At 42.2% G+C, this 18,062-nt stretch overlaps 1 protein-coding gene across 1 annotated transcript in view; it reads left to right on the forward strand.

Annotated features, from left to right (window-relative positions):
• The window catches only part of LOC117359047, a 226,417-nt gene extending 208,573 nt beyond the window's left edge, over window positions 1–17,844 (forward strand). Inside the window, exons 17-20 of the mRNA XM_033941168.1 lie at window positions 2,644–2,727; window positions 3,201–3,324; window positions 9,563–9,653; window positions 15,189–17,844. Coding sequence (XP_033797059.1) covers window positions 2,644–2,727; window positions 3,201–3,324; window positions 9,563–9,653; window positions 15,189–15,263 — 374 coding nt within the window. The 3' untranslated portion in view covers window positions 15,264–17,844. The remainder of the gene's footprint in view (window positions 1–2,643; window positions 2,728–3,200; window positions 3,325–9,562; window positions 9,654–15,188) is intronic.
• Window positions 17,845–18,062: the final 218 nt, after the last annotated feature.

Raw genomic sequence — 18,062 nt, forward strand, 5'->3', positions numbered from 1 at the left:
GCTATCCAAGGCTTGACTGTAGTGATAATCTAAAGCGAGAGCAAAGAAATTGACCCTGTGAAGTCCACAAGGAAAAAGTCCAACAGAAACAGAAAACACCGTGGAAAAGTGATGTTCCTGAGATGGGTTTTATTGATAAATCAACTTAGTAATCTACATAAAAAACCTCTAGGACCTAGTCAATAAAGCCTATCTCAGGAACATCACCATAGTCTGTTATTGAGAAAGACATGGGGGAAGCCACTGCTGGCCCTGTATCGGTAGTATGGAATATTGCTACTCCTTGGGTTTTGGCCAGGTACTAGTGACCTGGATTGGCCACCGTGAGAACGGGCTACTGGGCTTGATGGACCATTGGTCTGACCCAGTAAGGCTATTCTTATGTTCACAGTGTTTTGTTTTTTTTTTGTTTCTCTGTGATAATCTAAAGCAACACATTAAACCAGAGGTCTCAAACTCAAACCCTTTTCAGGGCCACATTTTGGATTTGTAGGTACTTGGAGGGCCTCAGAGAAAATAGTTAATGTCTTATTAAAGAAATGACAATTTTGCATGAGGTAAAACTCTTTATAGTTTATAAATCTTTTCTTTTGGCTAAGTCTTAATAATAATATTGTAATTTATAGCTAAAGAGACATATGATCAAGAAACTGTTTTATTTTACTTTTGTGATTATGATAAACACACCGAGGGCCTCAAAATAGTACCTGGTGGGCCGCGAGTTTGAGACCACTGCATTAAACTAATCAAGTTTAGTTTTTGTTGGGTTTTGCTATTGGTAGTACTACGGAAAACAAACATCATAGCCAAGATTCCCCTAAAATAAATCTGCAGATTCTCCTTGTATATTGCAGGTTTTCTGCTCCTGGAAGCTCTCAGACTTCTCTGTGATCCAGTCACACAGCAGCCGAATTTCTAGACTCTACTGAGGTTGAGGGTAGTAGAGAATCTCAACTTTCTGAGCCTCTACACTCGACAGGAGAAATCTCTTGGCGTTCCCCCTCACCACCACTACCAACCCCACCAAGAAAGAAACGCGGTTTTGTCTTAACGACAACTAGCTCACCATTCAGCACATGGGAAGACCAAACTGAGGGTGCAAACACACAAATACCATTGTCACAAACTGGCAAAGTGCCTTTCACATTTAGGGGTGATGTTATCCGTGAGGGCTGCCATTAAGATGTTTTATTTTACTGTTAACCCACTTATGAGTAATCTGGTCTCATTGCATAAAATGGGACCTATGCTAAAGTAACACATCTTAATGGTAGACAACATTGATAATGTCTTATAGTCTTCTGTGCTGGGAACATTTCAGTAGTGATTTGAAAGGGAGGGACCATGAAAGCCCCTTACAACCCTGGGATATTGTAGAAGCTAGAAGTTTGTCTCAGGTTGGGGGTTTTGCTGCACTTCCAAGCACACACCTATGTACCTATTCAGTTTTTGAAATGCGTTAAATTGTGTATATGACTTTGTATATTTTATACCAGCTAATAGTTTATTGTTTATTGAAAGCTAATGACTGGGGAGTCAATTCAGAGCGGTTTACATGAGCTTCTTTAATAGTGTTATAACATGGAGCTTCTGTAGTGATGTTATAATATATTTACATATCTTTTCAGTTAGTCTTTTACAGTAATTGCTTACTAAATCTTTACCCTGTATATACACTAGACCTATATATTTTGTGAGAATACATAGGATGGATGTATTATAGTATAAATGCTAATACTGCCATGTACATTAATAATTTTGTATAAATATTGATAGGCAACCCAAATCTGGAAGTACATCATCTTTGAAGGAGCTCAGAAATAGTCATAAACTAAGATTTGTTATTTTAAATATTTTAGAGGTAATTTTATGAAGGATTTTCTATGCGTAAATGCAATTTATATGCAAAAAAAAAATCCTTTCATAAAAACTATAACTATTTGTGTGTGTGTATGTCCCCTACAAGATTGCGTAAAGAGCTGCGTAAAGGCAGAATTATAATGATGTATGCTTGTATAAACTATTTGGGTAAATGCATAGATTGTATGCACACGTTTACACTGGTGTCAGAGAAAGGCATAAGTCTGGGCATTTCAATTCTTGCACTGTTGGGCCTGGCTCTAATACAGTGACATGGCATGGAGATACCCAGGGTAGTGGCCCCTGGCGTCGCTGCACCATTCACCCACCTGCATTCCTCCCTGCCATGCCTGCAACCCCCCCTGAACTCCTTTCCCACTGCCTGACCCCCTCCCACCACATACCTGTTGAAATCTTGGCCAGTAGTGAGCGGCATTTTTTGCCTGCTGCTTGCGTCGGCCTGTGCTCTCTCTCTCTCTCTCACTTCCTGGTCCCACAACCAGGAAGTGATGTCAGATGCAGAACTGAGGCCAGCATGAGCAGCAGGTAGGAAGTGCTTCTGGTAAAGTTTTGAAGAGGTGGGTGGGTGGACAACAGAGGTGATGCATGAAGACGGTGCCCGGAGCAGTCCACCCTCCCTGCCCCCCCTTCCTACACCACTGCTCTTGTACAGTAGATCTGTGTTCTACCTTGAACTTTAACACAGAAATACTGTTATTAATTTACACTTATTGGGGGTTTAAATATTGATTTATATGTTTTTGTTTTCTTATTGCTTTGTAGATTTGCCAAATGGGCAGAATGCTTACCGTTTGCAAGAACTTGCCTATACACGAAGTGGGGATAAAGGCAATTCGGCTAATATAGGTATACTGTAGTTTTCTTTCTAAATTTAATTTTTTTCTTTTTTATTTGGTTTATTAAGTCTCATCATTTAGGGCCCCTTTTACAAAGCCTCAGTAGCAATTCCCAAGTGGCAAATGTAGCAAAGCCCATAGGAACTGAAAGGGCTTTGGTGCATTTGCCATGGGACAATCACTACCACGGCTTTCTAAAAGGAGCCCTTGGTATTTTGTATGAACAGATTATTTTGAGATGTTTTCATTGTTATTGCAAATATATCCTTGCCAATGGGTGCCTTGTGAACCTGAATTTCAAGATGCTGCCTGCTCAAATGCTAACTTTCTGGAACCTTTTAATGCCTTGGAAATCGTTATATACCCTGGAGGGTTTGCAGGACATGTTGGCCGATGCGCATTAGCCTTTGCGTTTTGTGACTTCTTAAAGTACATTTGACATGTTTAGATGTTTGTATTCTCAAAATATGCTTTGTGTGTTAGGTGTGATAGCACGCCATCCTCTCTATTATCCTTACTTGAAGAGAGCTCTGACTGCTGAGGTAATTGAGGAATATTTCCAACATCTTTTGCAGAAGGAACAGCCTGAAGAGAAGTTGGTGACAAGGTACATGACTTCCCTGGACATGTAACTGCATTTGTTCTTTGTTGGGTTAAATACTACCAAAACAAAACTTTTATGGTTTGGCCCTAAATTAGAACTGTTGGCCATCCTCGTTATTGTTATTCTCAGGTGAAGCTCTGAAAATTGAATTTTCATCTAAAATCTCGGGCTTTTTTTTTGGACTCTACACTCTCTTTGTTCTCTCAGATTAACAATATAACAAAAAAATGTTTCTATAGTCTCGGGATGCTCAGACAAGTTCGTCGCCTGTTTTATCAACATTTTGCTGTTTTGGTCCAGGCCATTATTCTATCTCAATTAGACGTCAATTCACTTTACGTTTGCTTTAGCAAATGTAACTTTAAAAGGCTGCAACTTATTCAGAACACGGCAGCTAAATGATGTTTGGTAAACGTAAATACGATCATGTTACACCTTTGTTCAGAACACTTCACCGGCTTCCAGTCTATTGGTGAATCCAATTTATGGGCCTGTTTTACAAAGCCGCAGTAACGGCCCCGAAGCCCGTAGAGATTTAAAGGGCTTCGGGGCTGCTGCTGCTCAACTTTGTAAAACAGGCCCTAAGTGTGCTAGTGTAATATTTAAAATTTTGTATGGGATCTTCTCGCCCTTGGTTCCTGTCTCCTTTAATTCCCGTGATCCATCTAACTTTAGGAGCACTTTCCTGCTGTTAAGGGACTCAGAACTAGGGGCAATTTTTGCTGATTTTTTTTTGGGGGGGGGTTGCAAAAATTTGGAATGAGCTCCTTTTAGAAGTTAGACTTCTTTCTCATCTGTCAGTTTTTTGGAAAGTGTTGAAAACCTATCTGTTTCAGAAATTTCTGGCTGACCCTTTTACCTAAGCAAAGATTATAGAGGTGAGATCTTAACCTAATTCTTCTGTGTTATGTGAATGTTTTGTTAACCGAGTCGAGTCCTATTGGAGGGATGAATTGCTATATAAAACCAAGGATTGGATTGGATTTGCTGTGCAGGATGAAACACGGAGGTGTTTTTTTATCCTTGTCTGAACCACTGATAGTCCATACAGTAGAGCATTTCTTCTCGGTTCATAGACAACGGCGCGAAAGACAAAGGCGCGCCCGGACAATTGAGCGCAGCGCGGAGGCACGCGCCGCTCAAAATTACTGTTTTTAGGGGCTCCGACGGGGGGTTTTGTTGGGGAACCCCCCCACTTTACTTAATAGACATCGCGCCGGCGTTATGAGGGGTTTGGGGGGTAGTAACCTTCCACATTTTACTGTAAACTTAACTTTTTCCCTAAAAACAGGGAAAAGTGAAGTTTTCAGTAAAATGTGGGGGGGTTACAACCCCCCAAACCCCCCACAATGCCCCCACAACGCGGAGCGATGTCTATTAAGTAAAGTGGGAGGGGTCCCCCCACGCCCCCCTGTCGGAGCCTTAAAAACAGTAATTTTGAGCGGCGCGCGCCTCCGCGCTGCGCTCAATTGTCTGGGTGCGCCTTTGTCCCGGCGCGCTTTTGACCTGACACCGTGCTTCTCAACCCAGTCCTTGAGACTTACCTAATCCCATCAGGTTTTCAGGATATCCACAATGAATATGTGTGAGAAAGATTTACATACGAAGGAAGTAGAGAATGCGAATCTATCTCATAAGAACAGCCATACTGGGACAGACCAAAGGTCCAACAAGCCCAGTATCCTGTTTCCCAGTGACCAACCCAGGTCCCAAGTACCTGGCAGAAACCCAAAGAGTAGCAACATTCCAGAGCTGAGATTGTGATGTCATAAAGCCTCATTCCACCAATACCTAAGAGCCAGCCTCTTCAGTGATGTCACAGTAGCTTGATTGTCCTATACTTGGCTCACATGAGAACATAAAAGCTGCCATACTAGGACAGACCAAAGGTCCATCAAGCCCAGTATCCTGTTTCCAACAGTGACCAACCCATGTCCCAAGTACCTAGCTAGATCCCAAGTAGCAAAAACAGATTCTACACTGCTTATCCTTGGAATAAGCAGTGAATTTCCCCAAGTCATCTCAATAATGGCCTATGGACTTCTCTTTTAGGAAATTATCCAAACGTTTTTTTAAACCCCGCTAAGCTAACTGATTTCACCACATTCTCCGGCAACGAATTCCAGAGTTTAGCTACATGTTGTGTGAAGAAATATTTTGTCCGGTTTGTGGATACCCTGAAAACCTGATGGGATTGAGTTGAGAAGCACTGCTAGAGCTAGAGAGCTCTTTTGCCAAATCATTGCCAAATCATTAGATTTACTGGGCAGCACCAGATTAGCATGCACTAATGCTGTCAGTAAACAGTATTAGTAGTTAAATCCACTGCACAAAATGAGACCCACAGTAATTAATGCATATTAATGCATGTAACCAGTGGCATAGCAAGGGTAGGTGGCACACACACCCCCGGTGCCCTCCTCTCCGCCGCCCCCACACTCCTTCCATACTCCCCACAACACACTCACGCCCTCCCTTCCTCCCATACCTCTTTAAATCTTCACCAGCAACCAGGAAATGATTTCAGAGGGGAGCCAGGCCGGCACAAGCAGCAGGCTGGAGAAGTTGCTCGCGCTGGTGAAGATTTAAAGAGGTATGGGGAGGGGAGGGAGGGCGCAAGCATTGCATGGGTGGTGGAGAGGTGCCAGTGCCCCCATCAAGATAGCATCTGGGGCAGTTTCCCCCCCCCCCTCTTTACTATGCCACTGCTTGTAACATGGTGGCTCTGACCCATAGCGGTAGGATCATGAAACTACCATTAGGGGGGGGTCAGAGCTGCCATTTTTAATCCAGCTCAGCAACAAGGCAAGATCACCTGGGGATAGATTCTACTTTACCACTAACCAACCAGGGATATCATCAGTAAGTCCTGAAAAGAGGACCTGGGGGGGAGGGGAGATGGTAAAGATCAGGTGCCATTTCAAGAGGCTGGGGGAAGGGCAGATATTGATTAGGGGATGTTAGGGCTGCACTACCTGTGTGCTTGTAGTGCAGGTGTACTTAACATCTGACCAGCACTTTCAGTAGCTGTGAGAGTTAGCATTCAGGAAAGTACCAGTGTAGCTGTGTTTTTGCTCCTAAGTGGTAGGAAGCAGAAGTTGTGCTTTGGTGAGAAGTTGTTTATTTTAGCAGGTAATGAGGCCAAATGCTTGTGGAATTTAGTTTCCTTTAATGATGTAATGAAAGAAAGGCTACTGAAAGGATCTTTCTGCAGGACTTGTTCAAATTAGACGGATTATATACTCACATGTTTCAGATCTGAAGATTTATTTCCGAGGTGCAACAAAGTGGCTTTTAAAGTTATGCAAAGTAGATATTTGTTCAAAGGAAGAAATGGTGGAAAAGATTGTTAAAAGGAAAACAAGAATAATCCTCTTTCACCTCCAGGCTCATTATCAAGCCTAGAGATTTGTGTTATCTGTTAGACTTCTCTCTGGGGAGAAAAAAAGAGTTACCTAATGGTTAGACAAGTGGGCAAAGAAATAGGGACGCCCAGTTCAAATCCCACTGCTGCTCTTTGTTATTGCGGACAAGTCACCTAACCTTCCATTGCATCAGATGCAAACTTAGCTTGTGAACCCTCCGGGGCCAGGGAATATCTCTTGTACCTGAAAGCAGCTCACCTTGTTGTACTCTGTACGTTCTGCGATTGAAAGAATGCAATATAAGTACTTATGAGTTGTCTTTCTTTTATATTTTTAAACTGATTCAGGTTTATTACACAATAGAACTTCAGCACAGTGTGTTTATGACATCATGGTACTGCTACTATTCAGCCAGTCGTCTCCGACCCTTGGATACTCTAGGCCAGTGTTCTTCAACCACTGGTCCGCAGAAATTTCCTGCCGGTCCACAGAGGCGGCATGTGCATCGGGCCCCAGACAGTGCTCTTCAGCCGCCGGTCCAAGGTGCGATCGATGCGTCGTTGTCTTCGGGCCGACTCCCTCTTCCTCAGTGCTGCAGTGCACAAAGCCATGGGCAGAGGCTCCTACGCGCGTCCTGCGCCTGAACCGGAAGCCTTCTCTCTGATGTCGCAACGTCAGAGGGAAAGCTTCCAGATGAGGCGCGAGGAGCTGCTGCCCACAGCTTTGTGCACTGCAGCACTGAGGAAGAGGGAGCCGATCTGAAGTTAACATCGGGGGGCAGACCAGAAGGCAAGGCACAGCATGGAGGGAGGGAGACAACAACGGTAGGGGGAATGATTTTATTTTTTAATTTAGTGATTGATTTACATCTGCTGTCTGTTGAGGAAGAAATGCATTTGTTTCTTTTCCTCTGGAGTTGTATTGCATGCAGTCTTGCATCTTAGGGTTTGTTTGTATATATTTGTACTTTTAGTTTTTGGTCCCTTATTTGCATGGGGTTATTTGTGTTCTGGTAGGAATGAATATTGAGAAGCATACAGTGTGCTTTGTGTAGCTTAATTTTGTGGTTAACCACAAAACAGCCAGCACAATATCAACACATGCACCACACCAGCAGACAACCGACCTCTGTACAGTCAACCAGATCTGGAACTCATTCGCCCCCTTTAACTACCTTTGATACAGGCTCGCTACTGAAATGACCACCCTTGCGCAGCAGCATCCTAGACAAATGCCCTAACCATTTACTTGCAGAAACCCCAGATCCCTGGGTGACTGGTCTCCTAAATAGCCTTCTACAACAGGGTCAGTTACAGCCACAAATGTGTCACATTGCTCTTACCCCTATTCCCAAGTCTCAAACCCAGATCTATCTGATCCTGCAAACTATAGACCCATTGCTAGCATTCCCATATTAACCAAACTTCTAGAAGTACATATCTGCAAACAACTTACAACCTACATTGAGAAATATTCCTGCCTACATTTTGCACAGAGCACAGAACTCCTTCTGTTAACCTTAACCATCAAAATTAAACAAGCCTTGAGCTTGGGACATCAGGCTATTCTACTCCAATTCGATATATCAGCCGCCTTTGACTCTGTTAACCATCACCTACTTCTAACCAAATTGAATGAAATAGGTATAATTGACAGTTCTGAACTGGTTTAAGGTTTTCCTACAGAACAGGAAATATGTCTGAAAAGATAAGGTTTTCTCCAGAAGCTGGAAAGGATTCTGTGACGGTGGTGAATCAATTAGCCGTGCTGCAGTATTTCAGTGGCGTACTCTCACAGACATGCCTTCCTCATTCACCAGGACAAAATGTATGGAGTTCTTCCTCTTGCTGTGACCCAGCAATGAAGACTACGGTAATCCAACTGCAGGTTCAGAAACGTTGATGTATGAGCTTCACAAGGACCAGCACAGCATTACCACGTCCACTTCTTGTACTGAAAAACAGAGGCAGTCTTATTACTTTTCAATCAGCCATCATAGTTAGTTACAAACATTTAATATACCGCTACTCGCAATATTGCATCAAAGTGGTTTACAAAACAAAATCCTACAAAGGGCATCGTAAAAAGGGAAGGCTAGAGAGAAAGGTAGAGAAGGAGATGGTAAAAGAAAATAGAGGCAGAAATGAAAAGTTAAGAAGAGAAAGTTCATTCAAATAACCAGGTTTTATAAAAGAGAAAAGTAATTGAGCAATTATTAGTACCACATTGGATTGGATTTATTAATTTGATATACCACTAGTGACATTACATGTGATAACTGATTTTAGCTGCCTTGAAAGCATAAAAGGCTAAGTTAACCATGCTGGGTTCTGAATCAAAGACCAGTTCTCTCAAAGAGGGCATAATATGAAGCTGAGGGGTGGGAGACTCGAGAGGAAAAGAATTCTTCTTTACGGAGAGGGTGGTGGATGCCTGGAATGTGCTCCCAAGAGAGGTAGTGGAGAGGAAAATGGTGACGGAGTTCAAAAAAGCATGGGATGAACACAGAGGATCTAGAATCGGAAAACAATAGTAAATATTGAAGAACTAAGGCTAGTACTGGGCAGACTTGCATGGAATGTGTCTTTATATGGCCGTTTGGTTGAGGATGGGCTGGGGAGGGCTTCGATGGCTGGGATGGTTTAGATGGGCTAGAGTGAACTTTGACGAAGACTTCAGTAGTTGGAACCTAAGCACAGTACTGGGCAGAGCTTTGGATTCTTTCCCAGAAATAGCTAAGAAGAAGAAAAAAAATTAAATTGAATCAGGTTGGGCAGACTGGATGGACCATTCGGGTCTTTATCTGCCGTCATCTACTATGTTGCTTGATGAAAATCTTACAGACGTTTTATCTTTTCTTTTCCTCCTCCTTACAGATATGAACTGCCAGGAATACATGGATTAAACTTTGTCCTGAAGAATTCCCTTGGCGGTGGAGGCATTGCATCCTTGAGAAGCGATCCACAAGTATGTATCTGTCATTGTGAGGACGTGTATGCTAGGAGGTACCGTTACCCCTTTAAAAAAAAAAAAAAAATAACAGCCATTTCCCATCCAGGCAAGTTCCAGTGCGAGCCCAGTACAGTTATGTCCTAGTCTTGTCCTCTGTGGAGCTTGTGAGCATCCCTGATGTGGGAGATGAGTACAGCAGGAAACTTTAAGAAGTGATAGTTTTAAAAATCTGGCTCTATTTTGTGCACCTGTATCCATTTGTTTTGTTTTAAAGAGGCAATCAAAATAAAAAGAGCAGCTGTGGAGCTACTTAGCAGTTTGTCTTTGATGTAACAGATTTAACAGTATTAGTGGCATGTCATTGGTAATATACACCTTTACTCCACAACAGCATATAATAAACTTCAAAGTGCCTACTTTCTAAGCAATCTTTTTTTCTGATAATGCATTTCTAAGTGTCTCTATGGTCTTCAGTTCCAGCCAACCACCAGCCAAATTATTTGAAGGCTTGTTTCTTTTTCTGGCTTTTATTCATCATCAGACATTAGTTTTTTTTAAAGTGCTTGTGCAAATCGATAAACTTTTCTTATACAACTTTAAAACTTAGCTATTTCTTCATTCTTTTTTTGAACCTCGGGAAGGACCTTAAGGTTCAACAAGTTTCGCCCAAAGGCTTTTTCAAAAACGGGTCCCTCCTTTTGTTTTGCTCCACAGCATTTGGGCGAAACTTGTTGAACCTTAAGGTCCTTCCCGAGGTTCAAAAAAAGAATGAAGAAATAGCTAAAGCTAAGTACATAAGTTTTAAAGTTGTATAAGAAAAGCTTATTGACTTGCACAAATCACAGAGTATAGAGCACAAGCACTTAAAAAAAAAAAACCCACTAAGGTCTGATAATGAATAAAAGCCAGAAAAAGAAATAAGCCTTCAAATAATTTGGCTGGTGGTTGGCTGGAACTAAAGACCATAGAGACACTTAGAACAAACGCTAGGAAGTTCTTTTTCACCCAGAGGGTGGTGGATACATGGAATGTGCTTCCAGAGGCTGTGGTAGACAGGAGCACTGTACAGGGCTTCAAAGAAGGCTTGGATAGGTTCCTAGAGGACAAAGGGATTGAGGGGTATAGATAGGTGTAGAGATGGGTTGTAGGGATAGGAGTAGAGGTAAGTTACAGGAACAGGAGTAGAGATAGGTTATAGAGCTAGTCAGGGACCACTGCTCAGGCAATGGGCCGCCGCGCGAGATGGACCTCTGGTCTGCCTCAGCGGAGGCAACTTCTTATGTTCTTAAATGCATTATCAGAAAAAAAGATTGCTTAGAAAGTAGGCACTTTGAAGTTTATTATATGCCGTTGTGGAGTGAAGGTGTATATAACATAGACAACATCTTAAACAACATTGGGCTATTTTAATACATCAGTAATATGTCATTGGTAGTGCCACACTAGGGTTACCAGATTTTACTTTAGTAAAATCCGGACCTTTAGACCCGCCCCCAGGTTCCACCCATCCCTACCCTGTAACGCCCCCAATCCCGTCCCCCGCTGCCTGCTTTCGTTGTCGTCTGCCCGACACAATTTCAAGGAAGCTTTTTTTTTTTTTTTTCCTTTAAATCTTTATTGATTTTCCAAACTTATCAAAGTGCAATAAACAATTGTACATAGAATAATTTTGTTAGAAAAAGCACATTCATCATTCAGAAATACATGAACAATCATTTTTACTCCCTCCCACCCAAATGACTAAGTGGCGGGGTTTGATAAACTGTCTGGACCCCCGGACATGTCCTCGAAAAAGGAGGAGATGTCCGGGGAAATCCGGACGTCTGGTAACCCTTTGCCACACGAAGGGCCACAAACTTTAGTCCTTCCCACAGAATCCCACATTCCCTGTGGAATCACCATGAAAAACCAAAGGCCATAGTATGGTTCTCATAATAGCAGTAGAAGTTCACATAAGAACATAAGAAGCGCCATCTCCGGATCAGACCATTGGTCCATCAAGTCCGGTGATCCGCACACGCGGAGGCCCTGCCCGATGTATACCAGGCATAATTTTAGTCACCCATATCCTTCTATGCCTCTCGTAAGGAGATGTGCATCTAGTTTGCTTTTGAATCCTAGGACGGTCGATTCCGCAATAACCTCCTCTGGGAGAGCATTCCAGTTGTCAACCACTCTCTGCGTGAAGCAGAATTTCCTGATATTTGTCCTGAACCTGCCCCCCCTTAGCTTCATTCCGTGTCCTCTTGTCCGTGTCAAGATGGACAATGTAAATAATTTTTTCTGCTCTATTTTGTCGATTCCTTTCAATATTTTGAAGGTCTCAATCATATCCCCTCGTAGTCTCCTTTTCTCAAGGGAGAACAATCCCAGTCTCTTCAATCGATCCTCGTATTCTAGTTTCTCCATCCCCTTTACTAGCTTCGTTGCTCGTCTCTGCACCCTCTCCAGCAGTTTTATATCCTTCTTTAGGTTGGGAGACCAATGTTGGACGCAGTATTCCAAGTGGGGTCTGACCATTGCTCTTTTTTTTCTCCTCCCTTCCCAACTCCTTTATCTTCCCCAGCTTCATAGAAGGACAGCTTTGTCCTCCCCTTCTGCTTCTGGGCCCCAAATGTTGTGCTTTGACCTGCGCAGGAACATAAGTGCTGGGTGATTCACAGTGTTATATTTAGACCTAAAACAGCAGTCAGGAAGAGGTTGACCCATGTACCACAGTGCAGCATTCTCTGCCTTGTAAGATGGTGGGGTGAGAAGGGAGGGTGAGTGAGAGAGGATCAGAGGAAGGAGGAGTAAGAGACTAAGGGAAGGGAGAGAAGGAGACATGAATTAGTTGTCTGATGGTTCAGTTTTATTCTTACTAAACATAGAAAAATGAAAGCAGATAAAGACCTATCCTATGGCCTATCCAGTCTGCCCATCCATGCTGTCTACTCTCCCTTCTTCCTTAGAATTCTGTGTACACGTCTCCCTCTGCACTTGCGGTTTCACTTATTCACAATTTTTCGCATGCTGACGCCTCCCCCAAAAATTACGTCATGAGTAAAAGTTTGGCACTTCCCAGCTTTCACCCTGAAAAACGCTGCTTCCCAGCTTTCACAATCGCTGCTATTATTCGCGATTTTAATATATTGAAGGATGGCTGTTACAAAAAAAACCGTGAATAACATATAAAAAGTTATTCACACTGTTTCCGTATTCACAGTCATGTTCCGCCCCTAACCATTGCGAATACGGAGGGAGGAGTGTAGTTATCCCAAGCCTTCTTGAACTCAGACACAATTTTTGTCTCCACCAGGAGGCTATTCTATGAATTCATCACCCTTTCTGTGAAGAAGTCTTTTCTCACTTTACAAGTGAGGGACAGTGTAGTAGGAAAATACTTTCTTAATGTAAGGAATAGACAATATACTCTCTTCTGTTCTCATCACCAACAGCCACACTTAAAATAGCTTAAAATATGCTTGAAACATCCTGGGAGCAATTTTGAAACCATGCCCTATGGGACAGAGACCCCAAGTATCTGTTATCACAGAGGTTGCACCAAAGTTCCTAAGTGCCTGTTACCCACCAAAGTTGTACCAGTTTCCTAGTAAAACTACACACACACTTTTGCTTTCAAGTTGGCCAGAGTTCAAAAACCCACGGACATTTGCTCTTGCTCTCTATGTGGATTCTATTTTCATGGTAAAATTCCTAGACATCATAAAGGACTGCTTCTTGGAGCAACTGGTCCGGGAACTGACAAGAGGGGGTGCTGTTTTAGATTTGGTCCTTAGTGGAATGCAAGACATAGTACGGGAGGTAACTGTGTTGGGTCCGCTGGGAAACAGCGATCATAATGTGATTGAATTTGAGCTGATACCGGGAGTGACGTCGCAGAAGAAATCTACTGTAGGGGCGTTTAATTTTCGAAAGGGCGACTATGATAAAATGAGGAAAATGGTTAAAAAGAAGCTAAATGGATCGGTTGCAAAAGTTAGGACTAGGCTTCTGGGCTTGATGTTACCATTGGTCTGACCCAGTAAAGCTTTTCCAAAAAGATCTTTGTGTTCTGAGAACTTGGCTCTACTGAAGACAACTGTGAATCCAAGGTTAGTCGATACTGGCATAAAGACCTTTTGTTGTGTTGGAGTTAAGATTTGGAACTCTGGTAGGACAGATATGGAACTGTTGTGAGAAGGGTATATTTAGAAAACTACTTAAAACACAGTTATTTGTTGATGCTTTTTTTAAGATATATCTTTTTTTAGTAAACCTGATGAATCGTTTATGATCCACCAGATTGTTAACCACAACATCAGACCTCAAGACATTCCGTAAAGAAATCAAAACACTGCTGTTCAAAAAATATATACAATCTACCTAACCTCCCTCACCCCATCCCCCAAGAAACCAAAACACTGCCGTCCAAAACATCTTCCGATGTTATTAAGTCTTTACTATCATTCTGTTATTAAGTCTCTATCCTCAAACTGTATTCTCTATTGTCATGTACCATCCTGGAAATGTCCAGTTCTCTTCTTATGTAATCCGCTTTGAACCGCAAGGTACAAGCGGAATAAAAATCACTAATGTAATGTAATGTAATACGCTATTAATCTGTGTCTATGACATACTATTAATTTTTATCTATGTCTCTTTAAGTTCTGTTTTTATGCAAAGCTATGTTAGTATTTTTTAGCTATGAATTTTAAGGCATGTTTGTATGTTTATTTTATTATGTTTTAAAATTATGTATGTATATCCTGTTAACCGTTTAGCTGTAAACGGTATAGAAATTTTTTAAATAAATAAATAAATATATGTTCTTATGGAAAATAACACGCATAGGTTTGTAAATGCAGTCTGCAAATATTATTCTCCCTTCACCTAAACATGCTGCCATAAGACCCTTTTTAGTCATTTTAAGGGGGAGCAGTTTTTAGAAAAACAGGGGTTTAACCAGTCAGAGGCTTTTGAGCTGTCCTAACGTGGTCAGGTTGGCTATGCGGGTCTTGACATTGAATATTGTCAGCACCCGCGTAACCACTAGCTCCTTCGCAACATCACCCCCTGTATGGCCCATTTTTTTGTGTGGCCAGCCAGAGCTGATATTCAGAAGCATTGCCCAGTTTTACAAAGGCGCGGTAGCGGTTTAACGTGTGGAATACCGTGCGTTAAACCGCCTGCCGCGCTAGTGGATTTTAGGCTGCCGCGGGGGTTAGCGCGTGGTGAAATGTCTGACGCGCTAACCCCCATAGCACGCCTTGATAAAAAGAGCCTAAGTGCTATTAAATATTGGTGGCTGGGCGATCCACTTAAATTGTTTGAAAATCAGCTGGAGTATGGGCTAGTCTTACGTACTAAGTTTTGGCTGTGCCTCCCCCCCTCAGAATATCCTCAGCCCCTCCTCTTCATAAAGGGATACATTTTGAGCAGGCATCAAGTTTTCCTTCCAAAACATTCTGTATGCAGAGTATTGATGGCACTGCTTATAATATATAGAAATGGTTACTTGCGTTGTTAAAAACTTGTTTTACTGGTTGTATTATTTCTTTTTCTAAACAGGGCAAAGCATTTGGACAGATGTTGCTGGATCTGCAGATCAAAAATGTTCCAGATTTAAAATCCTTGATTGAATAACAAACTGTTAAGAGGGAGCATTTTCAGAAATCCCAGTGATACACAAGCATGAATTCCTGGGAATTAGAAGCCAGTGGGAGGGCAGCATAAAAGCGAATTTCAAAGGCACAGTTTCAGCCTTTTGATAATTGCCCACCATATACATCCATACAACATATAAATACACAATTGCAGGTGTCAGAAAGGCATGTCAAGGGGCAGTGCTGGCTAGGAGAGTGCTCTTACACACACTTATACCTGTGGTGAACAGAGGCATTCCCGGATCTGTGATCGGCATGTATTCTTTTGTTGGGGGGGGGCGATGAAGGGTTTCATTTCAAAAGTATGCACTTATATTTTCTAAAAACATATTTACTTGATATTCAGGTCAGCTATTTCAAACTCCAACTATCGTGGTTGAAATAAATCTGGATATCCAGATAGTGGCCGTAGCTGAATATCTGAATTCAGCAGTCACCACCATTGCTATCCAGATGGTGGCGATGTTCAGCCTGCTTTCAGGCTAGCGCTAGAGAACTGCATAATCTTAGAACCGCCTGTGTGTTGTCCTAACTATATTGGGATAGTTATCCAAGTAGTGGACTGAATATCACTGCTGACCGGGTAACTTAATGGTGCCACCCACAAACCATTCCGGTGCTATTCACATAGCACTGGGATGATTTCTAATGGTTTTCAGTAGCATTATCTGGATGATGCCACTGAAAATCAATGCCTGGCCCTGATCAATGGCACTTATCCTGGATACCAATTGCGGCTGCCTAGATAAGTGGTTTGAATATTGAACTGTGTGCACTAAATAGCAGGATATGATTATTTATGAGCATTTTGGCCCTGATTCTATAAACAGTGCCTATCAGTAGGGACCTAGATCGGGCAATGTAGGCTCCTAATTTAATTTTTAATTGGAGCTGATAATTGAAAGCGCCATTACAAACTGATTTAAAAAACACACACACAAAAAATTAATTAGCTGGTAGGAACCTAACTCGGTAAGCGTCTATACCAGGGGGTGTCCAACCTTTTGGCTTCCCTGGGCCACATTGGCCGAAAAAAATGTTTCTGGGGCCACACAAATGCACAAACGCTGCAGCAAGACAGAGGAGGGAGCCGGTAAGACGGTAAACACCCAGGGGCAGCAGAGGAAAACACTGCAATCGCCCTCGACTAGAGCCGCATGCGGCCCTTGGGCCGCAGGTTGGACACCTCTGGTCTACACTGAGGTGTCTACCTGAAAGTAGGCATGGTTAGGGGGTGGAGTTTGAGTGTTGATTGAATTAGGTGTCTGTTAGGTGCTGGCTTAATATACCGGCACCTAGCATTATGACATCTACCCGCAATTCTACAGTATAAATGGTGCCTACCGAGTTAGAGGCGCCATTTATAGAATCAGGTCCTTTCCATAGGAAAGTTTTCCCAGGTAAAGTGTTGGTGTATATTATGTGCATATTAGCTTCACAGTTGGGTGGGTTGTTAAAATATTATCCTCCCTGTGTATTATGACCCTATGGGATTAAAAACGGCATATCACTAAATATCTAAAAAGGTAAATCTTTCTAATCTCTTAACTATTGTGGAAAGCCTTCTTACAGAACCGAGAGAGTTTCTTGAACAAGATACCAAAGAAATGAAGGCTTGCAAGCCAGTTTTGTTTGCAATAGTTTTACTGAAGTAACCCAATACATTTGGAGCTGGCTATCAAGATCTCTGCTCCTTTTTATCTTGTGAGTCCCTCTTCAAGTGGACAGACACTGTGGCCTTACTACATTCCCCAGGAATAAGATGACAGGGGTATCTGACTAGCTTTATCACATTCTGTGGTACAGTATAACAAAGTTAAAACATAAATATAATGTATCTTTTAGCGTTCTTCTGTTGGAAGATGCAGATTAGGAAAATGTACCTCCCTTGTATATTTTAGCATTTAAAAGCCTTCATCGTTTTCTTTATGTATTTTTCCACTCGCTTCCGATTCTCATCTTTAATCACTAATAAGTGAATGAAGTCCTCAACGTAACAAGATCCAATGCATACAGCTATAAAGGCATCGGATTGATTGAAGCATTCATCATTAAATGTAGAAAATAAAACACAGGTAGAATAACACATATATATAATATTACACCTTTAATATGTAGAGTGGAAGATTCACGTGTGCCTTATGTGCAAACAATGCTTGTAGTAAGATAGAGTGCATTCTACCTCACAGTTACCCCACTTACCAGTTAAAGGGTGCTTATATAAATTTTATATTATAAATTTTGAAGGGTACTTTTGCATTAGGGTACAGATACTGGAATCATATATTTTTTAATTCAATAAAGCAGTAACTATTGTGCTTAACTAACCCATTTTTGACCCACTAGTTACTCCTTTTTCCTTTGTCTTCCGACTCAGTTGGTACTGGTACCTTGAGCATTCATTTGTAACTATCTGGGGATATTTTCCCCACTTAATATGCCAGGAGGTTCTTCTTCACACAAAGGGTTGTGGACACATGGAACGCGCTCCCGGTGGAAGTGCTCGGGCAGAGTTTAGAACCAATGCCAGGAGGTTCTTCTTCACACAGAGGGTTGTGGACACATGGAACGCGCTCCCGGAGGAAGTGGTCAGGCAGAGTACACTACGGGGATTCAAAGAGAGATTGGATGGATTCCTGAAGGATAGGGGGATTGAGGGATACAGATAAGAGTATGGAAAGAGTAAAGATAAAAACAAGGGGGCTATAGGGCTAAATCAAGTAAACATGACAGGTCATGGACCTGATGGGCCACCGCAGGTGCGGACTGCTGGGCGCGA

Source organism: Geotrypetes seraphini, chromosome 1 (genome assembly GCF_902459505.1).
Source record: "Geotrypetes seraphini chromosome 1, aGeoSer1.1, whole genome shotgun sequence".
NCBI classification, from domain to species: Eukaryota; Metazoa; Chordata; class Amphibia; order Gymnophiona; family Dermophiidae; genus Geotrypetes; species Geotrypetes seraphini.